The sequence below is a fragment of the Somniosus microcephalus genome, chromosome 1 (genome assembly GCF_052327205.1).
Source record: "Somniosus microcephalus isolate GS21.2 chromosome 1, FLI_Smic_1.0, whole genome shotgun sequence".
Classification (NCBI taxonomy): Eukaryota; Metazoa; Chordata; class Chondrichthyes; order Squaliformes; family Somniosidae; genus Somniosus; species Somniosus microcephalus.
The window spans coordinates 16,492,888-16,516,295 of NC_140987.1; the positions used below are offsets into that span (position 1 = coordinate 16,492,888).

General features: G+C 49.8%; 1 protein-coding gene across 1 annotated transcript in view; it reads left to right on the plus strand.

Annotated features, from left to right (window-relative positions):
• The window catches only part of tmem8b (transmembrane protein 8B), a 292,912-nt gene that overhangs the window by 257,390 nt on the left and 12,114 nt on the right, over positions 1-23,408 (plus strand). The window contains exons 9-11 of the mRNA XM_085969962.1: positions 7,517-7,659; positions 8,370-8,548; positions 22,817-22,963. Of these exons, the coding sequence (XP_085826088.1) occupies positions 7,517-7,659; positions 8,370-8,548; positions 22,817-22,963 (469 nt within the window). The remainder of the gene's footprint in view (positions 1-7,516; positions 7,660-8,369; positions 8,549-22,816; positions 22,964-23,408) is intronic.

Below are 23,408 nucleotides of genomic sequence, written 5' to 3' on the forward strand. Positions count from 1 at the left end.
GTCTTGCTACAAGCAGAGGGTGAAGATTGGAAGCCTGTTGCCTATGCCTCCAGGTCTATGACTGATACTGAGTGTCGATACGCCCAGATTGAAAAGAAATGTCTAGGCTTGGTAGTTGGGCTAGAAAAGTTTCATGGCTACATATATGGACTTCCCACCTTCACAGTTGAGACAGACCACAGCCCTCTGGTTGCCATCATGAAAAAAAACCTGAATGAGATGTCTCCAGGGATTTAACGACTCATGATGAAGCTGCAAAGATATGACTTTGAACTGATCTACACACCAGGCAAATACATAGTGTTCCAGATGCACTATCCCGAGCACCCACAATGAGTCATGTGAGCTCTACTGAAGAAGACGTGGATGTTCATGTGAGTATGGTCACTGCTGCGCTGCCCGTATCAGACACAAAATCAAAGCAAATAGCAGAAGAAACAGTAAAAGATACAGTATTACAAACAGTAATAGAGAACATTCATCATGGTTGGCCAAAAGGTTCCTGTCCAAAATATTTTCACATAAGGTCAGAATTGAGTGTCGCAAGTGGACTATTACTAAAACAGAACAGAATAGTCATTCAACAGGCTCTACGTCAAGACATGCTCAGAAGGATTCATGAGGGACATCTCGGAATTGAAAAATGCAAAAGGAGAGCAAGAGACACTGTTTATTGGCCTGGCATAAATAAGGACATTGAGAACATGATAGGCAAATGTGAGACATGTCAGAAACGCCAAAACAAACAAGCAAAGGAACCAATGATAGCAGCTGACATACCAACAGCACCATGGCAAAAGGTTGGTATGGACCTTTTTCATTTAAATGGTAAAGACTATCTAATAGTGATTGACTACTATTCTAACTATCCTGAGATGGCGCTGCTCTCAAGCACCACAGCAAGCAGTGTCATCATGCATGTGAAATCCATCTTCGTCAGACATGGAATTCCCAGGATTGCCGTTAGCGACAATGGTCCGTGCTTCAACTGTAAGGAGCGGCAACAGTTTGCAGCACATTATGACTTTCAGCACATCACATCCAGTCCTTTGTATGCTCAGTCAAATGGTAAGGCAGAGAAAGGTGTTCAAGTTCTCAAGCAGCTACTGAAGAAAGCGACAGAAAGCAAGTTGTGCACCACGCTACCCTGCTGTGCAAAAGAACAGCAAAGTGAGGAACTGAGACAGAGACTTCAACTGTTAAAGCTGAAACAGAAATCATACTATGACAAGTCATCCAAAACTCTAAAACCATTGACAAGGGATGATGTTGTCAGGATTGAAGATCCAGATGCATGGAACAGGAAAGCTACAGTTCTTGAGGAAGTAGGACCAAGGTCATACACTGTTAGAACTGAGGAAGGACAGATTCTCAGGAGGAACCGCCGTTCCCTCCTAAAAACACAAGAGACTATTCAAGACCAGATTGATGACAATGCCGCAACTGCATCTTGTCATTCACCGCCAGAACAATCTCATGAAGACACATCAGACTTACCCGTGTTGAGAAGATCCACACGTGAAGTAAAAAAGCCTGATAGACTTAATCTTTGAGTACAATGTAAAGCTTTGAAAATGTGTTGACTGTTTTGAAAATGTTTATGTTTATAGAGCACTAACAAAAGTGTTACTGATATTATCTTTATTGTTTTCTTGAAAGTTGATTGATATTGATTTTGTTAAACCTCAAAGAAAGGGGGATGTAATGATCAGTAACATGTCATTCTATAGTGGACACTAGGTGGAGCTGTAGAGCTGTATATAGCTGTATGTATAAGACTGCACTACCCAGCTGTATCCATATTAAGACTACATTACCCATGAGGCACTAGGCTACCCACAAGGCAGCAGCCAAGATGGAAGCCTCTACAGATACTGTACCTAGTCCACATGTGCTCAATAAAAGTGTCTAGCAAAAGCTAGCTGTGTTCATAATAAGAATGTCTATTTATTAATGAACATAAGAATTACCAGTACAACCGACTGGTATTCGGGGTAGCATCAGCCCCGGCTATTTGGCAGAGGGCGATGGAACAAGTCCTGCAAGGGTTCCCGGGGACCCAGTGTTATTTGGACGACATCCTGGTTACGGGCGAAAATGACAGTGAACACCTTGCCAACCTGGAGCAGGTGCTCACTAGATTACAAGAATATGGGCTACGAGCCAACCGCCCCAAATGCGAGTTCTTCAGGAGACAAATCTCGTATTCTGGCCAGATGATTGATGAGGAAGGGTTGCATAAGTCCCCAGACAAGATTGAGGCTGTAGTCAAGGCTCCAGCACCGGAAAATGTGTCGCAACTGAGGTCGTTTCTCTGGTTGGTGAACTACTACCATAAGTTCTTGCTGAATTTATCTACAATTCTGCACCCACTGAACGCCCTCCTTCAAACTGGTGTAACATGGAAATGGAGTGATGAGTGTAAGCGTGCCTTTCAGATGCCTAATCACTTCAAAAGAAGTATTGGCCCACTACAATCCAACACTACCGATTCGGTTGGCATGTGATGCATCTCCCTACGGCATTGGAGCGGTGCTGTCACACAAATTCCTTGACGGTTCAGAGAGGCCAATAGCCTTTGCGTCGCGCTCGTTAACCTCAGCCGAGCGTAACTACGCCCAGATTGACAGGGAGGCCCTCAGCCTGGTGTGGGGGGTGAAGAAGTTCAATCACTTTCTGCACGGGCAGAAATTTACCCTACTGACTGATCATCAGCCCCTGGTCTCCATTTTTAACCCAAAGAAGGGCGTTCCGGTGATGATGGCGCAACAGCTGCAAAGATGGTCACTTTTTCTAGGGGCACATCAGTACGGCATAGAGTACAAGGGTACGAAACAGCATGGAAACGCTGATGGGCTGTCGCGCCTACCGTTGCCTACGGTGGAGGAAGCACCTGCAGTGGACCCTGTTGAGATATTCCATTCGAGCATAGTCGAATGTCTACCTGTTACAAACTGAAGTATAGAGAAGGAAACCCGAAATGACCCAACACTCTCTCGGGTCTATGATTTGACAGTGAAGGGATGGCCAGCACATGGCGACTCACTGTTGCCAGCATTCTCGCCAAGGAGAGAACAGTTGTCAGTGTGCTGGGGGACCTTGATGTGTGGATCCCGAGTGGTAATTCCACCCAAGTTGAGAGATAGAGTGCTCAATGAGCTTCATGAGCGTCATCTGGGAGGGGTAAAAATGAAGGGCCTAGCCAGGGCATTTGTGTGGTGGCCGGGAATCGATAAAGAAATTGAGGATATGACCAAGAGATGCACAGGATGCCAGAAGGTCCAAAACGCTCCACCACATGCCCCGCTACACCCATGGGAGTGGCCCTCATCTCCATGGCAACGGGTACACATTGATTTTGCTGGTCCATTTATGGACTTAATGTTTCTAATCGCCGTGGATGCCCATTCGAAATGGCCAGAGGTCATCAAAATGTCCTCCACCACCACGGAGAAAACTATTGCAGTCCTACGGACCATCTTCACCAGGAATGGCTTGCCAGAACAGATTTGCTCCGACAATGGGCCACAGTTTGTGTCCGAGGATTTCCAGAGGTTTCTGAGGAATAATGGAGTGAAACATTACACATCTGCCCCATATCATCCAGCCACAAATGGATTGGCTGAGAGGCTTGTTCAGACCTTTAAAAAGGCAATAAAGGCAATGTATAACGACGACATACCACTACAACACAAGCTGGATAATTTCTTGTTTGCTTACCGGAATGCGACACATGCAGTCACCAACCAAGCTCCAGCCATAATGTTCTTCGACCGAAGGCTAAGATGTCGCCTGGATTTGCTCAAACCAAACATAAGACGAGATGTTGAGGATAAGCAATTCCAGCACATCAATGAGAAGCCAACCAGGAGCTCCAAGATAGGGCAACCAGTCTTGGCCCGCGACTACCGAACAGAAAAATGGCAGCCAGGAACGATAGGCACACAGCAGGGACCACTAATGTACACAGTGGACGTTGGAGAGAGCATCGTGAGACGCTATGCTGACCAGATTCTAGAGTCACAGGAACAAGCCAAACCCATACCACGAGCATGTGCCCCTGGTAATGAACCCGAAGTACAGATTGCGTCTACCTCAGAATCAGTGGTATTGGAAGCTGACGAACCAACCAATGACAATGAGCCAGAATCGACTCCGCCGCAAGAACAGGATACTCGAGAAAGGCGCTATCCAGTCAGGATCAGGAAGCCTCCTCAAAGACTGAACTTATAAATGATTATTTCAGTTGATGTATATAGTGCAGAGTAAATTGTAATTGTAATTAGTTATTATTTAGTTGTTAAATGAATGTTATGTACTGTTTATCTAAAAGGGGAGGAATTGTTGTGTATGTACCTTTAAGAGAGAACTGATTTTATACTGTAGTACCGGCAGTGACCACACCTGTATTTAAAGCCATAGCAGGCTTCTGTACTTCAGTTTAAGCTTACCCTCCGTTCAGTAAATACCTGTTATTATTGTTCTCCTGCAGTCCGTGTATTATTGACACTCGGACACTACAGGTTGGGGGTCAGGTTTGAGCTTTAAAAGTTTTTACATCTCACCCGAATCCCCAACTCACCCGAACCCCCAACTCACCCGAACCCCCAACTCACCCGAACCCCCAACTCACCCGAACCCCCAACTCACCCGAACCCCCAACTCACCCGAACCCCCAACTCACCCGAACCCCCAACTCACCCGAACCCCCAACTCACCCGAACCCCCAACTCACCCAAACCCCCAACTCACCCAAACCCCCAACTCACCCAAACCCCCAACTCACCCAAACCCCCAACTCACCCAAACCCCCAACTCACCCAAACCCCCAACTCACCCAAACCCCCAACTCACCCAAACCCCCAACTCACCCAAACCCCCAACTCACCCAAACCCCCAACTCACCCGTTTTTGGGGGTTAAAATGACCCCCCACTGTGTCTTGGGACTGTTCGGGCAGGATTTTAACTCAGGAGTCGGGTAGGAGGTGGGACTACAACTTTTGGGGTTGTAGTCCCGCCTCCATCGAGATGCGGCCAATCCACGCAATTTGAACTTGATTGACCTTGTTGAGCCCGCCCAGTGGGTTCAGCAGGCCAATTAAGGGCCACCCGGCAACAGGTGACATCACAGACTGAAATTTCATCTGTCAAGAGGTTTTGACAGATGCAATATCATCGTTTCACAGCTGTTTGAAGCTGTTAAACACTGACAGTCTTACTTCTAACCTGAGTCCTTCTCCACAGACTCAGTTAGAAATCTCTCCTGCACAGAAAGCTGAAGGCTGTCACTTTTGACAGTTCGCAGCCATTCTGCTTTCTGTGCCGGTGAGATGCGGGCCTCCCAGGACCTAAAGGAAGGAAGGCTAAAAAGGTAATTTAAACTTCTTTAATCACTTTAGACACACCAAACACATTTACCTTTGCACTCATGCACACATCACTCACCTGAACACCGATATCTTGACCCCTCCAAGTCCTTCAACCCGACGGCCCGCCTCCTCTAACTTGGCGTGGTTTGGAGCCATCGGGAATCCCACACTTCAACCTTAAAAATCGGGATTAGGCTAAAAACTACCTGTTAACAGACAGTTAATTGGCACTAATCCCTTCCCGCCTCGGGTAGGCGGGTCCCAGTGCGGGGAGGGTACCCGCCTCCTTTGAAACTGGCATGGAGGCGGGTTTGGGTGCAAGATGGGGTCGGGACCCCTGATTTCGGGATTTTAACTCCCCCCCCACGCCTCTAATCCCGACTCCATGGCCCAATGAAAATCCTGTCCTTCATCTCCCTGTAGAAAGAGACTGTCTGTTTATCTCCCAGTTATGGAGGATTTGATTTCTATCCATCCGAATCTCGATAATGACTGCATTTAAGGTCAAATAAACCTTAAATAGAATTTAATTTGAAAATAATTGGAAGCCTGTTTATCAGAGGGATTCTGGTTAAGCCCACGCAGTTTAATCTGGATCAGGCACTGATTTACAAGGAATAGAAAATAAAAGGGATGTTTGGAGAATTTCAGTTCATGCTGCCCGAATGAAAGGCTCAACTAAAATTAGCCTGGAGCGACGATGAGATTGCTCAATAAATTGTGGGGCGTTTATCAGTAATTAGCTGTCACTCCCTGTTCACAGTGGTGAGTTGGAACCTTAGGAAGCCCCAAAGCACTTCACAGCCAATGAGGTACTTTTTTGAAGTGTGGTCACTGTTGTAATTTAGGAAACGCGGCAGCCAATTTGCGCACAGCAAGTTCCCGCAAACAGCGATGTGACAAATGACCAGTAACCTGTTTTTTTAGTGATACTGGTTGAGGGATAAATATTGGCCCCAGGACACCGGGGAGAACTCCCCCTGCTCTTCTTCGAAGCTATAGAGTCACGGGATCTTTTACCTCCACCAGAGCGGGCAGACGGGGCCCTCGGTTTAACGTCTTATCCGAAAGGCGAAGGAACAGGAGTGGGCCATTGAGCATGTCTGATCTGTAACCTTAACCCCATTTTCCCACCTTTGCTTCATTCCCTTGATAACCTTAACTATCAAAAATCTATCAATCTCAGCTTTGAAAATTTTAATTAAACCCCCGGCAGCCACATCTTTTTGGGGGGAGAGAGTTTGAAAGATAGAAAGAAATAAAGAAAGACTTACATTTATATAGCGCCTTTCACGACCACCGGACGTCTCAAATCGCTTTACAGCCAATGAAGTACTTTTTTGAAGTGTAGTCACTGTTGTAATGTTTGAAGGACAAAGATGGCACCTCTGACAATGCAGCACTCCCTCAGTACTGCACTGGGAGTGTTGGCTGGGATTATTTGCTCAAGTCTCTGGAGACTGAATTAGTCAGATGCACAGATTATCCTAGGTCACATGACAGGGTGTAACGGGAGGCCGTGGTCACATGAAAGGGGGTGTAACGGGAGGCCGTGGTCACGTGACGGGGTGTAAGGGGAGGCCGTGGTCACGTGACGGGGGTGTAACGGGAGGCCGTGGTCATATGATGGGGTGTAACGGGAGGCTGTGGTCACGTGATGGGGTGTAACGGGAGGCTGTGGTCACGTGATGGGGTGTAACGGGAGGCTGTGGTCACGTGACGGGGTGTAACGGGAGGCCGTGGTCACGTGACAGGGGTGTAACGGGAGGCTGTGGTCACATGACGGGGTGTAACGGGAGGCCGTGGTCACATGACGGGGGTGTAACGGGAGGCTGTGGTCACGTGATGGGGTGTAATGGGAGGCCGTGGTCACATGACGGGGGTGTAACGGGAGGCTGTGGTCACGTGATGGGGTGTAATGGGAGGCTGTGGTCACGTGACGGGGGTGTAATGGGAGGCCGTGGTCACGTGACAGGGGTGTAACGGGGGGCCGTGGTCACGTGACGGGGTGTAACGGGAGGCCGTGGTCACGCGATGAGGTGTAACGGGAGGCTGTGGTCACGTGACAGTGGGTGTATCGGGAGGCCTTGGTCACGTGATTGGGTGTAACGGGAGTGCTGACGGGATTGTCCTCTGGTTCCGGCAGGTTCGAAGTGTGCAACAACGTGACAGCGGAGGTGTATCTGAGGACGTACCTGACGCCGTGCATCAATGAGTGTGGCACGTACGGGCAGTGCAAGCTCCTGCGCACCAACAACTACTTGTACGCTGCCTGCGAGTGTAAAGCAGGTAGGCCGCAGGCAGCCCCCGGGGTCACGCTGTACCCCTGGGCCTGGGCTTCGATGGGGAACGAGGCAGACGGGATCCTGGGCTTTACAAACAGAGGCATAGAATACAAAAGTAAGGAAGTTATGCTAAACTTTTATAAAACACTGGTTAGGCCTCAGCTGGAGTATTGTGTTCAATTCTGGGCACCACACTTTAGGAAGGATGTCAAGGCCTTGGAGAGGGTGCAGAGGAGATTTACTGGAATGGTACCAGGGATACGGGACTTCAGTTACGTGGAGAGACTGGAGAAGCTGGGGCTGTTCTCCTTGGAGCAGAGAAGGCTAAGAGGAGATTTAATGGAGGTGTTCAAAATCATGAAGCGTTTTGATAGAGTAAATAAGGAGAAACTGTTTCCAGTGGCAGGAGGGTCATTTACCAGAGGACACAGATTTGAGATAATTGGCAAAAGAACCAGAGGGGAGATGAGGAGAATTTGTTTTACACAGCGAGTTGTTGTGATCTAGAATGCGCTGCCTGAGAAGCAAATTCAATAGTAACTTTCAAAAAGGAATTGGATAAATACTTGAAAAGGAAAATAAATTTGCAGGGCTATGGGGAAAGAGCAGGGGGAGTGGGACTAATTGGAGAGCTCTTTCAAAGAGCCGGCACAGGCGCAATGGGTCGAATGTGCTGTAAGATTCCGTGATTCTGACTGCTTGGTCCTGTTACAGGCTGGAATGGCTGGGGCTGCACCGACAACGTGGAGGCTTACTCGTACGGCTTTCAACTCCTCTCCACGCTCCTCCTCTGCCTCAGCAACCTCATGTTCGTCCCCCCCGTTGCCATAGCGATACGCAGCGAATATCTCCTGGAGGCCTCCGTCTACATCTTCACCATGTTTTTCTCTACGGTCAGTACCAGCGTCTGTCCATTCGCAAACGGTCTGGGAGGGGGCTTAGAGGCTTAGCTTAGTGACCTCCCAGTGGGTAAGCGGACCATAGGGGCCGCCCTGAGCAGGAAAGTCCCCTTGTTTGATCGCCACCCATGGTAGGGTTGCAAAATCTCCGCCGAAGGGGCTGTTTGGGAAGGTGACCATTGGCCCTCAGTGCCCGTGGGTTACTGAGAGTGGAGAGGCTGGCCAGAGCTCACACTCCTCGTCACTCTCACCGCAGCCAGTGCCAGCGCAGTCAAGAAAACCAGCCCAAGACCCCTAAACACCATGTAACTTACCACAATCCGCACCGCTCCCGGACCCGAGATCCTCAACCTCTGACGAGTGCTCCCTGTGAGCTGAGCTTCGTTCTGCGCGGCCTGTTTCTTTTAGTGCGCGGTCCCTTTAATTTTCCGCGCAGTCGCAGTATTTACGATGGAGAAGCCGGTGAGCGGCCTGCGCGGGACCATTTCCCATTGCTGCGCAGCCTGGAGAGAACATTGTCTCTGACCTGCAGGCACCCTGACACCTCCCTCCCGATCCTGATCAGTCAACCACCCCCCCACCCCCGCACACCCAGCCCACAATCCCGATCACTGCCCTTCCACCCCCCCTGCCTTCCCAATCATTCCCCCACTGCCCCCGCTCCCGATCACTCCCCGCTGATCCGATCACTTCCCAAGGCCTCCGCTCCCAATCATTCCCCCACTGCCCCTGCTCCCGATCACTCCCTGCTGATCCGATCACTTCCCAAGGCCTCCGCTCCCAATCATTCCCCCACTACCCCCGATCCTGATCGCTCCCTCTTACCCCACCCCCGGCCCCGATCCTAATGCTTCCCCCCCGCCCCCACCCACCTCACCCCCCGCCCCGTGATCCCCAGTGTAAATGCCTACCTGTGAATCTTGCAGGAACCTCCTCCTACCGCAGCGCCGCTTCATGATGCTAGGGTCCGAGGCCCAATAACCGGGGCTCCTCGGAACTCACCATTTGGGCGTGGGGGAAAACAATCTCCTGAATTTAACCCCCATCATGAATCTCGCTTCTATCTCTGTTTCCTGTGTGAACCCTTATCAAAGGTTTTCTGAAAATCAATGTACCTGACACAGATATCAATCTGTCTCTCTTGCATTTTCTCCATCCTTCGCTTCTCTCTCTCTCAGTCTACACCTATCCTATAACCTTCTCTCTCTCTACATGTATCCTATAACCTTCTCTCTCTCTCTACACATATTCTATAACCTTCTCTCTCTCTACACGTATCCTATAACCTTCTCTCTCTCTACACGTATCCTATAATCTCTCTCTCTCTACATGTATCCTATAACCTTCTCTCTCTCTCCACGTATTCTATAACCTTCTCTCTCTCTCTACACGTATCCTATAATCTCTCTCTCTCTACACTTATCCCATAACCTTCTCTCTCTCTCCACGTACTCTATAACCTTCTCTCCCTCCACACGTATCCTATAACCTCTCTCTCTCTATACGTATCCTATAACCTTCTCTCTCTCTCCACGTACTCTATAACCTTCTCTCCCTCTACACGTATCCTATAACCTCTCTCTCTCTACACTTATCCCATAACCTTCTCTCCCTCTATACGTATCCTATAACCTCTCTCTCTCTCCACGTATCCTATAACCTCTCTCCCTCTACACGTATCCTATAACCTCTCTCTCTCTCCACGTACTCTATAACCTTCTCTCTCTCTACACGTATCCTATAACCTTCTCATAGAATCATAGAAGATAGGAGCAGGAGTAGGCCATTCGGCCCCTCGAGCCTGTTCCGCCATTTAATGAGATCATGGCTGATCATCCAAATTCAGTACCCTGTCCCTGCTTTCTCCCCATATCTCTTGATCCCTTTAGCCTTAAGAAATATATCTAACTCCTTCCTGAATATATGTAATAAGTTGGCCTCAACAGCCTTCTGTGGTAGAGAATTCCACAGGTTCACCACTCTCTGGGTGAAGAAATTCACCTCATCTCAGTCCTAAATGGCTTACCCCTTATCCTTAGACTGTGACCCCTGGTTCTGGACTCCCCCGCCATCGGGAACATCCTTCCTGCATCTAGGCTGTCTAGACCTGTTAGAATTTTATAAGTTTCAATTAGATCCCCTCTCATTCTTCTAAACTCTAGCGAATATAAGCCCAATCGACCCAATCTCTCTTCATACGTCATTCCTGCCATCCCAGGTATCAGTCTGGTGAATCTTCGCTGCACTCGCTCCATGGCAAGAACATCCTTCCTCAGATAAGGCGACCAAAACTGCACACAATACTCAAGATGTGGTCTCACCAAGGCCCTGTACAACTGCAGCAAGACATCCTTGTTCCTGTACTCCAATCCTCTCGCTATGAAGGCCAACATACCATTTGCCTTCTTAACTGCCTGCTGCACCTGCATGCTTACCTTCAGCGACTGGTGCACAAGGACACCCAGGTCTCGTTGCACTTCCCCTTTTCCCAATCTATTGCCGTTCAGATAATAATCTGTCTTCCTGTTTTTGCCACCAAAGTGGATAACCTCGCATTTATCCACATTATACTGTATCTGCCATGCACCTGCCCAATCACCCAACCTGTCCAAATCATACTGGAGTTTCTCTGCATCCTCCTCACAGCACACACACCCACCCAGCTTTGTGTTGTTTGCAAACTTGGAGATATTACATCTAGTTCCCTCATCTAGATCATTAATATATATTGTGAATAGCTGGGGTCCTAGCACCGATCCCTGCGGTACCCCACTAGTCACTGCCTGCCACTCGGAAAAAGACCCGTTTATTCCAACTCTTTGCTTCCTGTCTGCCAACCAGTTCTCTGTCCAAGTCAGTACCTTACCCCCAATCCCATGTGCTTTAACTTTGCACGCCAATCTCTTATGCGAGACCTTATCGAAAGCCCTCTGAAAATCTAAATACACCACATCCACTGGTTCTCCCTTATCTATTCTACCAGTTACAGCCTCAAAAAATTCCAGTAGATTAGTCAAGCATGATTTACCTTTTGTAAATCCATGTTAGCTTTGTCCGATCCTGTCACTGTTTTCCAAGTGCTCTGCTATTACATCTTTTATAATGGACTCTAGCATTTTCCCCACTACCGATGTCAGGCGTACTGGTCTATAATTCCCCGCTTTCTCTCTACCACCTTTTTTAAATAGTGGGGTTACATTAGCTATCCTCCAACCCATGGGAACTATTCCAGAGTCTATAGAATTTTGGAAGATGACCAGCAATGCATCTACTATTTCTAGGGCCACTTCCTTAAGTACCCTAGGATGTAGATTATCAGGCCCTGGGGATTTATCGGCCTTCAATCCCGTCAACTTCCCTAACACCATTTCCCTACAAACACTGATTTCATTCAATTCCTCCCTCTCATTAGACCCTATGTTCCCCGAAATCTCTGGAAGGTTATTTGTGTCCTCCTTTGTGAAGACAGAACCAAAGTATGTATTTAATTGGTCAGCCATTTCTTTGTTCCCCATTATAAATTCCCCTGATTCTGACTGCAAGGGACCTATGCTTGACTTCACCAATCTTTTTCTCTTCACATATCTATAGAAGCTTTTACAGTCAGTTTTTATGTTCCCTGCAAGCTTACTCTCATATTCTATTTTCCCCCTCTTAATTAATCCCTTTGTCGTCCTTTGCTGAATCCTAAACTGCTCCCAATCCTCAGTTTTGCAGCTTTTTCTGGCCAATTTATATGTCCTCTCCTTGGATCTTATGCTATCCCTAATTTCCATTGTTAGCCACGGTTGAGTCACCTTTTTCATTTTATTTTTATGCCAAACAGGGATGAACAAATTCTGTAGTTCATCCATGCGATCTTTAAATGTTTGCCATTGCCTATCCACCGTCAACCTTTTAAGTAACGTTCCCCAATCCAGCCTATCCAACTCACGCCTCATACCATCATAGTTTCCATTATTTAAATTCAGGACCCTAGTCTCTGATTCAACTACTTCACTCTCCATCTTAATGAAGAATTCTATCATATTATGATTGCTCCTCCCCAAGGGGCCTCACAGAACAACATTGCTAATTAATCCTTTTTCATTACATAATACCCAGTCTAAGATGGCCTGATCTCTAGTTGGTTCCTCGACATATTGGTCCAGGAAACCATCCCGTATACACTCTAGGAATTCCTCCTCCACAGTATTGTTACTCATTTGGTTAGCCCAATCTATATGTAGATTAAAGTCACCCATGATAACTGCTGTGCCCTTATTGCACGCATCTCTAATTTCCCATTTCATGCCATCCCCAACCTCAGCATTACTGTTTGGAGGTCTGTATACAACCCCCTTCTGCCCCTTGGTATTTCTCAACTCTACCCATACAGATTCCACATCATCAGAGCTAATATCCTTCCTTACTATTGTGTTAATCTCCTCTTTAACCAGCAATGCTACCCCACCTCCTTTTCCTTTTTGCCTGTCCTTCCTGAATATTGAATACCCCTGGATGTTGAATTCCCAGCCTTGGTCACCCTGGAGCCATGTCTCCATAATTCCAATTACATCATATCCGTTTACATCTATTTGCACAGCTAATTCATCCACCTTATTACGAATGCTCCTCACATTAAGACACAAAGCCTTCAGGCTTGTTTTTTTAACACTCTTAGGCCTAGAAATTCAGTTGGGCGCGCCAGCCGTTAGCGCCTTAGGAGGAGTAGATCTCGAGCGCTAGGCGCTTAGCGCCCGGGCGCAGTGCGATCTGCGCCTCGCCCCAACTTCAGTAGACATTTAGTGCCGGCGCAAAGTCTTAGCGCGCGCCCTGCTGCGCGCGCAGATCATGACGTCATTTCGTCGTGCAACGCCCTTTGTGCGCCCGGAACCGGAACTTCACTCGCGCCGCCCCATTGTGCGCCGAGCGGCCCTAACGACTGTGAAGTGGAACGGTACACAGCTGAGGCGGGCCGCGGGGAGTGCAAATTAAAGGGCACTTACCCTGCACTATAAAGGCCAGCCATTTTGCAGCATTCACTCTTGTGCAACAGATTTTTGGAGAGAGACCAAGGAGGAGAGCTTACTGCTTTGGCCCAACACTAGGACAGATATTTTTGGCTCAGGCCAGAGCTTAGCAATTATCTTTGCCTTCATTGAGATCTCAGTGTTTGCCAGCATATAATGGGGGCTGCATTGGGTGCCAACGCTAAGTTTCAGCCTTATGCCGGAAGGGCTTACAGACGCCGTGAGAGAGTGGCAGCCCTGGGTAGACGCAAAGGGGGCAACAGGCATCGCCAACTGAGGCCTTACCCACCCAGGGTATACCGCCAGCAGTCCTCCTATCTGACCATGTCTGCCGCGCAGTGTGTTAGGAGGCTGCGATTCAGAAGGGAGGTGGTTGCAGACATCTGCCAGCTGCTTCACAGAGATCTGCAGCCACATCTGATGCGCAGGACGTCTCTGTTGGTGGCAGTGAAGGTGATGGTGGCTCTCAACTTCTATGCCACCGGCTCCTTCCAATCCGCTGCTGGGGACATCGCTAACATCTCCCAGTTCGCCGTGCATTGCTGCATCCGCCAGGTGACCAATGCCCTTTTCAGAAGGAGACATCAATTCATCTCCTTCCCCATGACCCTGGACAAGCAGCAGCAGCGTGCAGTGGGATTTGCAAGAATAGCGGGCTTCCCCATGGTGCAGGGCGCCATTGACTGCACGCATGTGGCTTTGCGGGCACCTCTGGAGCATGCCGAGGATTACTGCAACCGGAAGGGCTACCATTCCCTCAACGTACAGCTGGTGTGTGACCACAGGCAGTGCATCCTAGCTGTCAATGCCCGCTTTCCAGGCAGCAGCCACGATGCCTTTATCCTGCGACAGACAACTGTGGCTGACATGTTCCAGGCACAGCCTCCCCCAAGAGGATGGCTTATCGGGGACAAAGGCTATCCTTTGTGTACCTGGCTCATGACCCCGCTCCGCGCGCCCACGACCCCTGCTGAAGAGGCATACAACGAGAGCCATCAAGCGACTAGGAACATCATAGAACAAACAATCGGCGTCCTCAAGCAACGGTTCCGCTGTCTGGATCGCTCTGGGGGAGCCCTCCAGTATTCGCAGGAGCGAGTCTCCCAATTCGCCGTCGTTTGCTGCATGCTGCACAACCTGGCTATCCGCAGGGCTCAGGCACTGCCACCTCACGTTGGACCACCACCTCAGGAGGAGGAGCAGGAGGAGGAGGAGGATGAGGAGTACCAGCCCAGGAGGGAGGCAGAAGGTCCAAGGGCCGCCCGTCGGCGGCTTATTGACCGTCACTTCTAGGCCCCCTGTCAGGGAATGGCTTGTGCCAATGAAAGAACATGATTGCAGCCGCTCCGCAAGCCCTCAGCCGGTTAAGGCAACAAACACTTCAAAGATCAAACATGGACAATGTGAATAAATAAAATGGTTTATTGTACAAACTCAGGGCCCTTCCCACATGAAAACCAAAAACAGACGAAACCCCCAAAAAACACTCACACACATTACTCGCTCCCACAACCTGGAGAGGATTAACAAAACAGTGCAACAAAAATGGCCATCATCCTCGGCCTTCGTAAAAAACAAACATCACATCCTCGGCCTTCAAAAAACAAACATCAAATTCTCGGCCTCAAAAAACAAACACAACTGCCCACACATTCTACTTTTTGGCCCGCGAGGGCGATGCCTTGGGCATCTTTGTGTGGCCCCTGCCCGCCCTGCTGCTCCTCCTCAAAGTGAGGCCATTGGCTGCTGCAAGGCTGGGGGCAGGCTCCTGAGGGGCACATGTCGTGACGGCAGATGCCCTTGGGAGTCAGCCTAGACGACGTCTGGCCGGCGAGGGGCTGGCTGGTGAATGCTGCAGCTGTGGCTGGCCAGCATCAGTCGCTGCAGCAGCTCCTGGCAGCTCCACTGGGGGAGTGGCAGTGGCGGCTGGAGGAATGGGGGCAAGCTGGCGGATGGCAGGCGCTCGCTGGTCGCCTGAGACGCTGGCACTCGCCCGGGCCAGCACTGCAGCATGCGCACCAATCTGCCGAGGGACAGACCGCTGTGCTGCTGCAGCGCGCCGGGTGCCCTGGCGATGCCTGGCTGACACAGCGAGTGTGGCAGCAGTGAGTGCCCGTGTTGACCTGTTCAGTGACCGCATCAGAGCAGCCATTGACTGCACGGCACCACTGATCACCTGGCCAGTCGCTGCCAGAGCTGCCCCGAATTCCGCCCGACTCGCTGCCTGATCTGCCCGGAATTCCGCCCGACTGGTGGCCTCTGAGGGCCCGAACTCGGTCACACTCCGAGACAGGGACTCGATGGCCTCAGGCAACCGTGCCACTACCCCCATGAGCTCCGTGTGCCGGCGCTCCGAGTCCGCGGACAAGTCCTCGATGCGGCGCATCTCCTCGGCGTTGGCCGTCTCCAGACTGGAGGCCGGACTCTCCCTCTGGGGAGAAGGCCGCCGAGCTGGCCGACCCTTCCTGCGTTGCTGGACGCCGCTGGGCCCAGCAATTGGACTCCCCTCCGACCCTTCCCCCCTCTGGGGAGAAGGCCGCTGAGCTTCCACCCCCCTCCCGTGTTTCTGCAGGCTGCTGGACCCAGGAGCTACCCTCCCCTCCAACACTTCCCCCACGCTCCCCTCCAGGGAAGACGTGTCCCCTACATTGGCATGGGTTGCCACGGCTGAGGGTTCCCCTGATGGGCCGCCTTCCTCTTGCTCCTCCTCCTCCTCCTCTTCTGAGGGGCTGTCACTGGCAACTTCAGGGACCTCCTCCTCACCATCTGAAAGCAGGAAGGCACAAGAGTAGCTTTAGAGTGAGGCGAGGGCGTCGGCGAGGGATGCATGAGTGGTGGCATTCAGCGCATTGGTCGGACAGTGGCAAAGGATGTAGATCTGATGCGCAAGTGGGACGAGAGAGGTCCAAAAGGTGATGTCCTTACCATTGGTGCCCAAAACAGGGTTGGCATCTCCAGATGCAACGGGGCCAATCACCCGGGCACCCATGATGCGCTCCACGCGATGTTGCAGCTCGGTGAGTGGCTGGATCTGGGGGCCGCCTCCCCCGGTCGCATTCCGGCTCCTCTTATTATTGGCCAGCTTGGCCTGCAAGAGAAAGGACGGCCTCTAAGTACAGTGTGTAGCCCAGATCTTGTGTGCACTGCCTCCCATGGTGGAATAGCCTGGCCAGTGTGTAGCCCTGATCTTGTGTGCACTGCCTCCCATGGTCGAATAGCCTGGACAGTGTGTTAAGTGCACAATGTGCAATTGATGTTCATGAGTGTCCCATAGCTGCTGCATGAGGGCTGGCCATTAGGGCTTTCAGGTCCCTTTGCCCATAATGTGAGGTGCACATGCAAGGATGAGGAGGACACTGGAAAGGGTACTCACCCTGACAATCCTGGCGAGGTCATTGAGCTTTTTGCGGCATTGGACACCGCTCCTGGGGACCTCGCTGTTGGATGTCACCTTGGTGCCGACATGCCTCCAGGCTCTCCGGTAGACGCGGGCCGGCGGCTTCCTGCCATTGTCCGGAAACAAAATATGGCGTCTCTTCTCCACAGCACCAACCAGCACCCTCAGATCAAGCTCTGAGAAGCGCTGCGCTCGTTCACGGGCCTTCTCCATGGTTTCAGGCGCTATTTGGGTCCAGCAGCAGTGTTCAGGCCTAGCTGGAGGGCTCCACTATCCAGGGCGTGGCAGCAGACCAAGTCGACCCTTCCCCCTTAAGAGCTGGCCGGCGCCAGGGTGTCTGCTGTCAATCAAGAAATGGCCGCACCTGCGCTGCGCCCGGCCTCGGCGCTATCGCTCAGCACCTCCGGCTTAGCGCCTAAAGAGAGGCGTGCATCGCCAGTTTTAGCGCTCGAGCAAACTCTTAGGGCGAAGCTAATGAATATCGGGGAAGTGGCCTCGAATTTGCGCCGGGCGCAAACTTTAGCGGCCGCCCGACTTTACCGCCCCAAAAGTGGCTATAATGAATTTCTAGGCCTTAGACTGTTAGAATTATTATTTACTGTAGCCCTGTTTGATTTACACCCTTGATTTCTCTGCCTTCCACTTTTGCTTTTCTCCTTCCTGTCTTTTGTTTCTATCCTTGCTTCCCTTTCCTCTCTCCCTGCACAGGTTCCCAACCCCCTGCCATTTTAGTTTAAACCCTCCCCAACAGCACTAGCAAATACTCCCCCTAGGACATCGGTCCCGGTCCTGCCCAGGTGCAAACCGTCCAGTTTGTACTGGTCCCACCTCCCCCAGACCCGGTTCCAATGTCCCAGGAATTTGAATCCCTCCCCCTTGCACCATTCCTCTAGCCATGTATTCATCTAAAATATCCTTCTACTTCTACTCTGACTAGCATGTAGCACTGGTAGCAATCCTGAGATTACTACCTTTGAGGTCCTATTTTTTAATTTACCTCCTAACTCCCTATATTCAGCTTTTAGGACCTCATCCCGTTTTTTACCTATATTGTTGGTACCTATATGCACCACGACAACTGGTTGTTCACCCTCCTCCTCCAGAATGACCTGCAGCCGCCCCGAGACATCCTTGGCCCTTGCACCAGGGAGGCAACATACCACCCTGGAGTCTCGTTTGCGGCCGCAGAAATGCCTATCTATTCCCCTTACAATCGAATCCCCTATCACTATAGCTCTCCCAGTCTTTTTCCTCCCGTCCTGTGCAGCAGAACCACCCATGGTGCCAGGAAGTTGGCTGCTGCTGCCTTCCCCCGATAAGCCATCTCCCTCAACAATATCCAAAGTGGTATATCTGGTTGAGAGGGGGATGGCCACAGGGACCCCTGCACTACCTGCCTGCGCCTACTACTCTGCCTGGTGGTCACCCATTCCCTTCCTGCCTGTGCAGCCTTTACCTGTGGTGTGACCAACTCCCTAAACGTGCTATCCACGATGTGTTCAGCATCGCAAATGCTCCACTATGTATCCGTTCGCAGCTCCAGCGCCGCAATGCGGTCTGTCAGTAGCTGCAGCTGATACACTTCCCGCACACATGGTCTTCAGGGACACAGGAAGTTTCCCTGATTTCCCACATAGCACAGGAGGAGCATGCCACGGGGCTGAGCTGTCCTGCCATGACTTACCCTTTAATTAATTTAAATTAATTTAAATCAAATCAATACCACTAATTACACTACAATTAAATGATATACTCAAGGGCCCTTGGTTCCTAGCACTCCCCGATACACAACAGAGACCTTAGAAACTATAACACAAAAATTAAGACCTTCTAAATTTTATTAACTATTAATCTTAACTGTCAAACTGTAGAGTAGTATAAATACTCACCTGGCCGTACTCACCCAATCAGCTGCTTCCTCTTGGCTGTGTCACTTTTTGAATCGTGACGTGGCTCCGGAACACCGCCGCTGATCTGTGAGATTGGTAAGCCTCTGTAAAAAAAGCCTGTGAAAGTGAGTTTAAGTACTCACTGTACCGCCGCTCTCTGCTCCTCCCGACGCTGGCCTCAATCAGCTCCCTCCCCTTATGCTGATGTCACTTTTGACTTCTGACGTCACTCTTTGAAAATTCTGCCGGTGCTGAGTTGGTACCGTCGCCACCACCTCGCCGCTCCTTCCAGGTCCGCACTGGCGCCGCTCTCTACACATATTCTATAACCTTCTCTCTCTCTACACGTATCCTATAACCCTCTCTCTCTCTACACGTATCCTATAACCCTCTCTCTGTCTCTACACATATCCTATAACCTTCTCTCTCTCTACATGTATTCTATAACCTTGTCTCTCTCTACACATATTCTATAACCTTCTCTTTTTGTCTCTATCTCGTACTCTGTTTTCCTCTCTCCTTACTCTTTTTCCTATTCTCTCTCTCTGTCTATAAGAATCCCTGTCACCTGTCTCTTTCTCTTTCCAATTCCTCCTAATCATTCCCTTTCTCTATTTTGTTGCTTTATATGTATCCTACATAGAAACATAGAAGATAGGAGCAGGAGTAGGCCATTCGGCCCCTCGAGCCTGCTCCGCCATTCAATGTGATCATGGCTGATCATCCAAATTCAGTACCCGGTCCCTGCTTTCTCCCCATAACCCTTGATCCCTTTAGCCATAAGAAATATATCCAACTCTTTCTTGAATATATTTAATGAATTGGCCTCTACTGCCTTCTGTGGTAGGGAATTCCACAGGTTCACCACTCTCTGGGTGAAGAAATTCCTCCTCATTTCTGTCCTAAAAGGCCAACACCTTATCCTTAGACTGTGACCCCTGGTTCTGGATTCCCCGACCATCGGAAACATCCTTCCTGCATCTAGTCTGTCCAGTCCTGCCAGAATTTTATAAGTTTCAATGAGATCCCCTCTCATTCTTCTAAACTCCAGCGAGTACAAGCCCAATCGACCCAATCTCTCCTCATACGTCATTCCTGCCATCCCAGGTATCAGCCTGGTGAATCTTCTCTGAACTCCTTCCATGGCAAGAATATCCTTCCTCAGATAAGGTGACCAAAACTGCACACAATACTCAAGATGTGGCCTCACCAAGGCCCTGTACAACTGCAGCAAGACAGCCTTGTTCCTGTACTCAAACCCTCTCGCTACGAAGGCCAACATACCATTTGCCTTCTTAACCGCCTGCTGCACCTGCATGCTTACCTTCAGCGACTGGTGCACAAGGACACCCAGGTCTCGTTGCACTTCCCTTTCTCCCAATCTATTGCCGTTCAGATAATAATCTGCCTTCCTGTTTTTGCCACCAAAGTGGATAACCTCACATTTATCCACGTTATATTGCATCTGCCATGCTTCTGCCCAATCACCCAACCTGTCCAAATCATCCTGTAGTTTCTCGGCATCCTCCTCACAGCACACACGCCCACCCAGCTTTGTGTCGTCTGCTGATAACCTCTCTCTCTTTCTTTCCATATCACTCGATTTTACTCTCCCTCCCTCAGGCTGTATATATATCCCTACAACCTCTGATTTCCCAGTCTCTCTCCCTCCCTCAGACTGTATATATATCCCTACAACCTCTGATTTCCCAGTCTCTCCCTCCCTCCCTCAGTCTGTATATATATCCCTACAACCTCTGATTTCCCAGTCTCTCTCCCTCCCTCAGACTGTATATATATCCCTACAACCTCTGATTTCCCAGTCTCTCTCTCCCTCCCTCAGTCTGTATATATATCCCTACAACCTCTGATTTCCCAGTCTCTCCCTCCCTCAGACTGTATATATATCCCTACAACCTCTGATTTCCCAGCCTTTCCCTCCCTCCCTCAGTCTGTATATATATCCCTACAACCTCTGATTTCCCAGTCTCTCTCTCCCTCCCTCAGTCTGTATATATATCCCTACAACCTCTGATTTCCCAGTCTCTCCCTCCCTCAGACTGTATATATATCCCTACAACCTCTGATTTCCCAGTCTCTCTCTCCCTCCATCAGTCTGTATATATATCCCTACAACCTCTGATTTCCCAGTCTCTCTCTCCCTCCCTCAGTCTGTATATATATCCCTACAACCTCTGATTTCCCAGTCTCTCCCTCCCTCAGTCTGTATATATATCTGTACAACCTCTGATTTCCCAGTCTCTCCCTCCCTCCCTCAGTCTGTATATATATCCCTACAACCTCTGATTTCCCAGTCTCTCCCTCCCTCCCTCAGTCTGTATATATATCCCTACAACCTCTGATTTCCCAGTCTCTCTCTCCCTCCCTCAGTCTGTATATATATCCCTACAACCTCTGATTTCCCAGTCTCTCTCTCCCTCCCTCAGTCTGTATATATATCTGTACAACCTCTGATTTCCCAGTCTCTCTCTCCCTCCCTCAGTCTGTATCTATATCCCTACAACCTCTGATTTCCCAGTCTCTCCCTCCCTCCCTCAGTCTGTATATATATCCCTACAACCTCTGATTTCCCAGTCTCTCCCTCCATCAGTCTGTATATATATCTGTACAACCTCTGATTTCCCAGTCTCTCTCTCCCTCCCTCAGTCTGTATATATATCCCTACAACCTCTGATTTCCCAGTCTCTCCCTCCCTCCCTCAGTCTGTATATATATCTGTACAACCTCTGATTTCCCAGTCTCTCTCTCCCTCCCTCAGACTGTATATATATCCCTACAACCTCTGATTTCCCAGCCTCTCCCTCCCTCCCTCAGTCTGTATATATATCCCTACAACCTCTGATTTCCCAGTCTCTCCCTCCCTCCCTCAGTCTGTATATATATCTGTACAACCTCTGATTTCCCAGTCTCTCGCTCCCTCCATCTCTCTTACATTCTCTCCCACTTTTGTTCGTCCCTCCCAAGGTGTTAGCCGTGGCTCAGTCAGTAGCACGTTTGCCGTTGCGTCAGAAGGTCGTGGGTTCAAGTCCCACTCCCGAGACTTAAACACATAATCCAGGCGGACACTCCCAGTGCAGCGCTGAGGGAGTGCTGCACTGTCAGAGGCGCCACCTTTTGGATGAGATGTTAAACCAAAGCTCTCTCAGGTGGACATAAAAGATCCCATGGCACTATTTCAAAGAAGAGCAGGGGAGTTCTCCTCGGTGTCCTGGGCCAATATTTATCCCTCAACCAACATAACAAAAACAGATTATCTGGTCATTATCACATTGCTGTTTGTGGGAGCTTGCTGTGTGAAAATTTGCTGCCACGTTTCCTACATTACAACAGAGACTACGCTTCAAAAGTACTTCACTGGCTAAAAAGCACTTTGAGCCATCCTGAGGTTGTAAAAGGCGCTATATAAATGCAAGTTCTTTCTCTTTCTCTCTCTTTCCCAGCTCCATCTCTCCCTCTCTTTCCCAACTCTCTCTCCCAATCCAATAAGGAATTCAGGAGAAACTTTTTTTTACTGAAGAGAGTGGTGAGAATGTGAAACTTGTAATAGTTGAGGGGAACAGCAGAGATGCATTTAAGGGGAAGCTGGATAAGCACATGAGGGAGAAAGGAATAGAAGGCTATGCTGATGGGGTGAGATGAAGAGGGGTGGGAGGAGGCTCGTGTGGAGCAGAAACACCGGCAGGGAGCAGATGGGCCGAATGGCCTATTTCTGTGCTGTAAATACTGTAATTGTGTGTAATTCCTTCTCCCGCCACCTCCCCCTCTCCGCCCTCTCTTTCACCCTCCCTCACTCTTCCCTCTCCCTCACTCTTCCCTCTCCCTCACTCTCTCAACCCCCTCTCCCCCGCTCCCCTTGTCTGTATATATCCCACTAACCGTCCATCTCTTCCTAACCAGCTGCTTTTGGTTTTGAAATAACGCTTGCTTGTTGTGCACCCTGCAGTTTTACCATGCGTGCGACCAGCCCGGGATCGTGGTGTTCTGTATCATGGAGTACGATGTGTTGCAGTTCTGTGATTTCCTGGGGTCACTGATGTCTGTCTGGGTCACGGTCATCGCCATGGCGAGACTGCAGCCAATCATCAAGCAGGTTAGTCTCCACTTTAGGCTGGCGAATGGAGCCTTGTTTGGCGGCAGTTCGGAACCATTCTCTTCTATACCTCCTGCTCGGCTTTACATTCCTTCTCTCCAAACGTAAAAAGCAGAAAACTTTTTTTTTTAATTCATTCATCGAATCATAGACATTTACGGCACAGAAGGTGGCCATTCGGCCCATCGTGTCCGTGTCGGCCGAAAAAGAGCTATCCCAGTCTAATCCCACTTTCCAGCTCTTGGTCTGTCGCCTTCTTGGGATGTGGACGTCGCTGGCAAGGCCAGCATTTATCGCCCATCCCTAACTGTCCCGAGAAGGTGGTGGTGAGCCTCCTTCTTGAACCGCTGTTAGCGGCTTGATACAACCGAGTGGCTTTCTAGGCTACTCCAGAGGCCAGTTGAGAGTCAACCACTTTGGTGTGGGACTGGCTGACTCTTAACCA